This window comes from Gekko japonicus, unplaced genomic scaffold (assembly GCF_001447785.1).
Source record: "Gekko japonicus isolate JY-2015 unplaced genomic scaffold, Gekko_japonicus_V1.1 scaffold1147, whole genome shotgun sequence".
Lineage (NCBI taxonomy): Eukaryota > Metazoa > Chordata > Lepidosauria > Squamata > Gekkonidae > Gekko > Gekko japonicus.
The window spans coordinates 405,661-414,697 of record NW_015169206.1 but is presented as its reverse complement, the minus strand read 5'-3'; the positions used below and the strand labels follow the sequence as shown (position 1 = coordinate 414,697).

The 9,037-nt window shown below is 43.7% G+C and overlaps 1 protein-coding gene across 1 annotated transcript in view; it reads left to right on the top strand.

The window, feature by feature from the left end:
- The first annotated feature begins 722 nt into the window (after window positions 1-722).
- The window catches only part of LOC107114765 (gamma-aminobutyric acid receptor subunit beta-3), a 148,496-nt gene continuing 140,181 nt past the window's right edge, over window positions 723-9,037 (top strand). Inside the window, exons 1-3 of the mRNA XM_015416356.1 lie at window positions 723-802; window positions 1,046-1,137; window positions 1,332-1,399. Coding sequence (XP_015271842.1) covers window positions 723-802; window positions 1,046-1,137; window positions 1,332-1,399 — 240 coding nt within the window. The remainder of the gene's footprint in view (window positions 803-1,045; window positions 1,138-1,331; window positions 1,400-9,037) is intronic.

The window sequence follows — 9,037 nt, the reverse complement described above, 5'->3', positions numbered from 1 at the left end:
TTCTTCCCCCCCCCCCCCCCCCGCGTTCCCTGAGGTTTGAAACCGTCGTCGGCCTCGCGCTCCTTCCCGCCCCCCCCTCGCCTCTCTCGCTCCCCTCCGCCTTCCTCCCGCGAGACTTCCGGGGCACCGTCGGTGCGGCCGGCCGGAGCCATGAGCGAGGACGGCGGCGGGGCCTGGGACCCCGCTTCCCCGGCCTCCAAGCAGCGGCGCCTCGACGCCTCGGCCTGTCAGTCGCAGAAGGAGACCGAGGCGGCCCAGGCACTGGCTGACATGACGGCTTGGAGCGGCGGGCGACGCGAAACCGCCGCCGAGCGGCAGGGGGCGCGCGAAACCGCCGACGACGAGGGGAGCCTGGAAACCGCCGCCGCCCAGCAGGGGGCGCCCGAAACCGCCAACCCGCCGGGGCTTCCCGGGAAGGACTTGGGCACCCGGGGTGGCCGCGCTCGGCGCGACTCGAAGGCCGACGGGGAGGAGGAGCGGCCCGGGGACGGCGAAGGCGGCGCAGGAGCCGAAGCGGAGGGAAAGGGAGAGCTAGAAACCGCCGCCCGGCGCGCCAGGGGGAGCCTGGAAACCACCAAAGCGGCGGAGGAAGAGGAGGCGGCGGCGGGAGATGGCCGGGAGGGCCGGAGGAAGAGGAAGGAGGCCAAGGAGAGGCGGAGGGTGGCCGAGTTGGCGGCGGCGGCTGCTGCTGCGGCGGCGGCGAGGGAGCCCGGCGCGGAGGGATGTGGGGCTTTGGGGGAGGCAGGCTCTTCGGCATCTTCTCCGCTCCCGTCCTAGTGGCCGTGGTCTGCTGCGCCCAGAGGTAGGAGCGGCGCCTGGCGAGAGGGGAGGGGAGGGGACAGGAAGGGAGGGCTGCGGATCGCGCGGAGGCACCGGACTGCCCAGACCTCTCCCGCCCGCTTCCACCTTCCCGGCTCTCCCGACGCCTCTTCGCCTTGGACCTCTTTCTCTCTCCCTCCTCCCATCACGACTTCACTTTCCCGTCCCTCGACGACCTCTTCTTCCTCCTGCTCCCGCCCCCCCTCCGACTGCCTTCTGTCCACAGTGTGAACGACCCTGGCAATATGTCTTTCGTGAAAGAAACGGTGGACAAATTGTTGAAAGGCTACGACATTCGACTCCGACCGGATTTTGGAGGTGAGAGAGCCAACCTTTTTTTGGGTGGGTGGGTGGAGGGAAGGGGACATTCTTTTGGGCATGCTTTGAGAGGGCTCCTGAACTTCTCTCTGCTTTTGACTCGGGGCATGGGGAAAAGATGGCTTTGTGTTTAGAGGAGCAGACACAACATTTGGTGGGGCAAACTGATGCACCTCTCCTGTGCTTCTCCTTAGGCCCCCCAGTGAACGTCGGCATGAACATAGACATTGCAAGTATTGACATGGTTTCGGAAGTCAACATGGTGAGTAGGTCTTCAGAAGGCAACTGATTGGAGTGGTGTCAGTTTGGAGAGAAAGCGTCTTCCATAATTCCGTGGCCTGGCTTTAGCAATGATCTTTAAAGCCTGGGATGTGTTTAGTGGGAACGGCAGGTTGAGGGCTGCTCAAGTAGAGGCCCTTTCACAAGGCTCTCAGTAGACACAAACTAACTCTTAACGACTTCGCAGAAGTTGGGTTTTGGGGTTTTTTGCATGTGGCTGAAATGCAGAGGAACCAGTTGCTAGGCTGGCGTGTGTTTCCCAGAGTCTCCCCTTACCCAGTTGGATCTTGTGCTTTCCCATAGATGGTGCATTTTGTTGCTGGGCAAAGTCTTCTTGTTGATTCGAGGGCTTGTAATGCAGCAGGAGCCCAACATAATGGCTGGCTCGAGTGTACCATATGCAGTTAGTTCTTGGATGTGGGTGTTTTGTTGATGGCATCAGTGGAGACTGCATGTTGAAGCTTACTGAAGGGAATGGAGCCAGTTTTTAGAGTGCTGTCTCAGGTGCTGAAAGGGAACTTCTGTTGCCCAGATGCATCTGTTTGTTCTTGCTGCTTTTGAGGCTGGCAGATGTCATCATAATCAGAGCTTTAAATCTGTGCTGCTTTTATTGAGCACGAAAGAGGCATTGTGCTGTCTAAATCATAACCGGGTTGTACTACAAAAACCATGTTGCTTGTCATCACTGTGTAAAGTGTGCCATTTTCCTGAAAATGTGTAGCTAATAACAATATATGGCAGTAGCATTAATCAAAGCAACAAATGCATCATATTGCTAACAGAATGAGCTAATGTGTAGTATTCATTTGAATTTAAGTTAATTTTAAGTAAATAAGGTAAACTTTTGTGTATGAGGATGCTTATCTCTTGCCTCGAAAGCAAAGACCACACTTGGTGAAAGATGCCTAGTTACTGAGAAACTTTTCTGTCAGTTCTAGCTGTGCTTTGACTCTTCAAAGGGTTCTGTACCAGTAAACATATTGGATGCTCCATTGTTTTAAATTCCCTAAACAGTTTCACCTAAGTGAAGTTTTTAGAAGCAAATAGAATACAGGAAGTATTTAGAAGCTGAGGAATTTAACATCCTTTCGATAGTCTACAACATTGGGTAAAGTATTTAAAAATCTACTACATAGTTCATTGGGTATAGAGCATTTTGTATATATTACAGGAGTTTGGTCCAGTAGATTACTATAGTAATATAGAACTAAGATTAGGGTAAAATGATATATCAATGTTTGTTTGGAAAATACTTACAAGTTGCATCTTCTGATTTAAAGTGTCAGCATCTTGTGCTGTTAGAGATATTACAATTATTTTATTATTCTATCAGATTCTTTTTCACATTCCTAATTGATTTAAAATTTCAGTTTGATTAAGTTTAAAGGTGAAGTTGAATTGTCTTTGTGCTTTTGAAATTCTTCAGTGATGCATGATGGTCTTATGTAATTTTGTAGGCAGTAATTTTTAATGACCTGATTCTATGTGTGACACTGATTACCTTACTTATTTACCTACTTGTATACATTACTTGTTTCCTAGTCATGGTCTTCTCTCATGTTGTGCTTAAATACATATTATCCTTATACTGACCACATTTGGGAATAAGAATTATTTTGGATGTGATGGAGAAACATAGGAAGCAGGAAATACAAGTCAATTGTACTTCCTGTAACCTGCTTAAATGGTCCTATCTAAAATAGATCTCTGCCTATTGATTTTAATGGGACTTCCAGATAATCATATGTAGTATTGTAGCCTCATAACACATTTGCCTTTTGAGTAGGTGATTACTGCTATTTCAGAAAAACACTGTGGAATTGTTGGAAATTATATCCAATGTTGACTTTTGAAAACATCTAGTTCCAAATGAAATTAATAGGGAAATGGAACACATGACTAATTGTTTGTGGTAAATCAAGATGGGTAGCCATGTTAGTCAGTCTGTAGGAGTAGAAAAGAGTAAGAGTCCAGTAAGAGTCCAGTAGCTGTAGCTGAAGAAGTGAGCAGTGACTCACAAAAGCTCATACCCTACCACAAATTTTGTTAGTCTTTAAGGTGCTACTGGGTTCTTACTCCTTTCAATTGTTTGTGAGATACGCTGCAAACATAAACCCATGTTCCAGCAGTATGTTTACCAATTCATCCTTCCCCCACCCTGCACTCACTTCTTATTTAGTAACCCATTTGGAGGGAAAAAACAAACAAACATTTCTTGACTTACTTCTGCTTTTAGATCCAAGTTGGGAAACTTTTAAAAAATTGTGGTGGAGGTAGTAGTGTTAGGGGAACTGGTGACAGATTTGCAAATAAAAATCAATGGATGGGGAAGCACTTAATATCGCTATCTGTCCCCCCCACTCACCTAAAAGTGCTCTCTGTCCCCCTCAGTGTTACAAGAATCCTGTTTTTCCCTTGCAACATTTTATTCCATTATAAAGAACAGTAATGCCCTTTATTCTAAACAGAATGGCTAAAAATTACTTCTGCTAAGAGCTGATAATTCAAAGGTACTATAAAAATAATTTAAATAAAATAATGTTCTGTGTTTTTTTGTAAAAAAAAAGAGAATTTAAGGCCTAATATAATGTACAAGCTGAGAATGTGGCTACCCATTTTCCCAGACATGCAGCTGCTGTTCCTATTGGGCATGATCACTATAAGGCCCAGTTTGCCCAATAAAAATCCATGTGGATCATGGCATGCCGAGTTTCGCATCAAACAGTCTGTCCCTCTCTCCCCCAGTTCCCACAAACTCCATAACCAATCAACAGGAAATTTTGTGAAAGGGCAGAAGGCAGAGTAGTCATCTGTGCAAACCCTAATTCTTTATCCAGTGTTTTAGAGTGCAGCACATTAGAAATTAAGCTGACAACAGAGGAATTTAATATATACAATGTTACATGCAAAATAATAGAGGATTCAGATGTATTTCTTTTGAGAAAAGATTATTCCACGTCAAATCCTGCTATGCTCCAGACACTGATAAAGGAAAATAAAACTATAATGTTGTCATCCCCTACATGGAAACTACTTCTCATCAGCTGCAGCCTCTTCACATCAACAATATAAGAACTGGCATAATAACACAAGGTGCATCTTTGATTTGATTTATTGATTTTTATCCCACCCATTCCAGCCTAGGCTGGCTCAGGGCAGCTCATAACAAGATAAAAGTTATTATAATATACAATTCATAATATATAAAACACAATTTGTCACATTAATACGATTCATAATAAATAATACAATAGTATAAAACAATATTAAAATCAAACAGTGTTACAGTGCTAGCAATTACAATATTTACATTTATACTGTTGGTCCGCTTCACTTGTAAGGGGGGGAGGGGAGCTGGGCAGGCAATAGTTGCAGGGACCTGTGGCTCAGGGCCACCACCATTGTTCTTGGTTGTTAACAGTTGTTACTACTAACACTACTGATTATTGTAGTTGAAGCAGTAGTGGTGGTGGTGGTGGCGGCGGCTCCAAAAGCCTGGCAGAAGAGCTCCATTTTGCAGGCCCTGCGGAACTGTAAAAGGTCCCACAGGCCCCTGATCTCCTCTGGGAGCTCATTCCACCAGAATGGAGCCACCACCGAAAAGGCCCTGGGCCTAGTAGTTGCCAGCCTGGCCTCCTTGATACTTGGGAGGGTCAGTCGGTTCTGGGTCCTTAAACACAGTGCTCTCTGGAGCATATATGGGGAAATGCGGTCCCTCAGGTATGTCGGACCCTGGTCATAAAGGTATATGGGACCCTGGCCATCTTATTCTGTGTCTAACAATGGGCTGGAATCTCAGAAAAAGGGCATGGTGGAAACAATGAACTCCTATTGTTGATCCCCAGGACTTGAAAATTAATTCTTACTTACTAAATTAGTTGGGGTGGCATTGTTGTGCAGATAAATTGGTACTAATTGAAGTGACATTTATTGCTGAGATTGGATTTCAAAATAATTCTACCTCATATGCAGAATATTTTCAGTCGATGGAAATAGGAAAAGATAATCCAACTCATTTAACCTAAAACTAATTTGAAATAATCCTGGAATTGATTGCTGTCTTTAGGTAATCTGCTTCTAACTCCCCATGGTGACAAATGTATTTTTTTAAAGTTTGCATCTTCACATTTGTTCATCAGTGGCTCTTGAATTTTGGAAGTTGTTCATTTATTAGGTCATGTCACATGATGAACAGGATGTTTAAATAAAGAGCCAGAGTAATTAATATAAACACAACAGAGTCAAAGACTATATATTCCATGAAGAATGACACCCCAGATAATTAATTGCTCCAATGATCTCTCCACGGCTACATGTATTGGGTGAGATTTCTTGTGGCTGCCTTTTTCACCCATTTGGATTTTTTAAGATAGACTAGAAGCAGGTGTTAATTGAAGGGTATGCCAACCTTTTTGAGTCTGTAATCACCTTTGGAATTTTGACAGGGGATGGTGAGCACCACCCCAAAATGGCTCCCACAGAAGGCAGAGCCAAAACCAAAATGGCTGCTGCTGCAGGAGGTGGGGCCAAAGGTAATACCTCCTTCCTCGCTTTGCTAAAGAATTGCATGATCACCATGCTGAACCCATGAAACTAACTTATTCAGAGTCTGGCTATTGTTCTGTCAAGATGTATATTATCTGACTTTGGTTGGAAGCATGGTCTTCTAGGCAGGGGGGGATAGCTAGCTCTTAGAAGGATTAGTTGAGCTTCTGCTCTTGAATAATTACCTGCCCATGTGGAACAAAGCTCCCTCTCTGCTTTGCAGAAGTAACTTGTGGCAACAGTCAGTCAGGCCTGAAGGGGAAATGGAACTCCACACGGACTAAAGAAAACCTGAGTGCTTAACAGTCCTCCTGATCCTCCAGTGGCTGTGGCTGCTATTGCATTTGTAGAAAATCTTTTCATTTGAATAATGGCTATCAATATAACAAGTCCTGCCTTACAATGCCCCCCCCCAAGTATCTTAAAAACTTACTGGGCACCAGAAGAAGTAGTGGCAAGCACAGTGGTGCCCCCAGACACCATGTTAGGGAAAACTGGTTTAGGGTAATGTAATGAAAGAAGCAAGAGCTAACAGTTCATTTCTGCAGATGTCATTATACATGTTATTACACATAAGATGAGGTTTAATGGACATTAATTTTATTTGGTGAAATTAAGGGGAAGGGGATTATTTGGGGTGTTATGGGGTTATAGTATTCTGTGTGTTTTTAATTTGTGTTTTGTAAGATGACTTGAGCCACAAATTAAGGTGGGATATAAATGTTTTGATAAGAAACAACAGTAAGATGCTTATAAATGTAATTGCTGAGAATGGGCCCTTATAGCATAGCCTCATATCCAAGTTGCTTATGCTGGGTGAGAGAGGACTGGATCTGAGAGGGGCTAGGCTGAGGCTCATTGGTAGAGCATCCCTGGTTCAGTCCCCAGCATCTCCAGTTAAAGGAATCAGGTATTCGGTGAGATGAAAGATCACTACTTAAGACCCCAGAGAGCTGCCACCAGTCCAAATAGACAATAATGATCTTCGTGGACCAAAAAAGGTCTGATTCAATATAAAGAAGCTTCATGTAAGTTTGTGTGTGAGTGATGAAAACAGGCAGGGTTCGTGACAGAGTTCAGTGATCATGGCTAGTCAATGAATGTATGGGGAAACCTAAACTCACAGATGTAGTATAGCCAAGGAAAGAAAGGCTACAGTCCTGTGTAGTCACTGATTCAATAGGATTCAGCTTTGAATAAGTAAATACTAGGTGAAGTGTTGGAGAGCTACTGCCAGTCTGAGTAGACAATACTGACTGTGATGGACCAGTACTTCAGAAGAAGGCAGCTTGTGTTCAAATGCTTACGATTGGGTTACATGAGTATAGAGTATAATAGATAGGGTGAGTGGGGTGGGAAAGCCTGTACCCAGAGGTATACTCTGCTCTTAAAGATGATTGTATTCACTCCCACAGGATTCCTGTCACCATTTGGTCTTTACCACCTGGCCTCTAGCTATGGTGGGACTATTGGGAGGCTCTGCCCCTTTTAGAGACAGCCTCCTTCCTTAAAGGAACCCCACTTCTTAAAGGCTTCCTTCTTCCCAAAAACATTTAAAGTGATCCTTTAAATGCTTTTGAGAAGAAGTGGGGGGGTGGTGGCACGCCCACCTCTCCCTCACTCCTGCAAGATTTAAAAGGCCCTCCAGTTGATTGGCAGGCCATATGTTTCTCACCAACCAGCTGAAGGGCCCTTTAAAAATTGTAGGAGGGGAGGCAGAGGGGTGCGCGCCACCCCCCTTCATTATGGCTAATAATGGCAGCCCCACCAGAAAAAAAATTGCCCCACAAGCCACAAAATCCTGGCTACAGCCCTGTTTACCACAATGGTGCCCTAAAGTGCAGTGCTTTTCATCTCCATGTATGAGTGAATGACAAGAGTTCATTTTTCTTCAGAGGACAGAGCAGTGCCAACTGCATCCCTTTGTTCTTTGAAACATAATATGGTACTGAGATTTGGGGCCTCTGCGTCTCCCATTTCCTTAGTGTGTTATATAGCCTTGTGAACTGCTATGAGATTTCTTGTGAAAATTATGTCTCAATTGTAAGCAATAATATTTACTAGAAACTTTCCTGTGTATAAAAAAGAATGTAAAAGGAATATCTAAACAAGAATCAATGTTTATTGCAATATGTAATTATGCAGCAGGAACATACAGGCTTCTGAAACAGTTGTCATATTGTGGTTATGCACATTTTTCATTTACTAGATTTAGCTGTTTATAAAATGGAAGTGTATTTCACTAACATCTTCCTGCTTGTCAGACCAAATATTCATATCATGAGGCTTTAAGGAGCTCTAGAAAATAAAAATATATATAGTTTGATTAAAAAATACTTAGAGGCACATTACATCTTTTTAAAAATCCAGCATATCTGCTGAACTATTAGTATTATTCACACTGGACATAACTCAGATCCATTTAAACCAAATCAAATACTTCAAAGGTACTTCAACAATTTTGAAAATATTTCTTTAAGTCTGGCTGCACTAATACTGCTTTTTGTGTTTTTTTAAATTAAAGGTAGTCATCAGAATTGGCCTTTGGATAATTGGCGTGTTTAAAATCTCTACCTTTAAAATAGAGGATTAAAAATGTGAAGATATGCAAATAAATTGCATTACCACAATGATTTCTTATCCTGTCTTGTAGGCAGGTGATAATTTGACTCATTACATGTTCTGTTGCTAGTACTGTGTCATATGTGATCGATACCCAGTGCTTACCTGTAAAAAACTATTGAAAGTATTTTCTCATTATGGTCTGCCTTTAGGAAAGTTTATGGAACAACATACTGGTGCCTGCTCCACTGTTTGCCTTTACCATGTTTTTCCCCCTTAAAGTGTTCCTCAGTTATACAGAGGTCACCTGGTGATTAGATGGAAGCTCTGTGTGTTAATTCTGGCCTTGCAAATTCCAAGAGTTCCCAAGTTTTCATGTCTAACAGTAACTCTGTAACTATATACCAGATAGCTGATGATTATCGGATCCAGAACTGTACCCCCCAGACAGCAACATCATCTGTATAATGCTTTTATTATCCTCTTATTGATCCATGCAGTGCCTTGTTCAGCA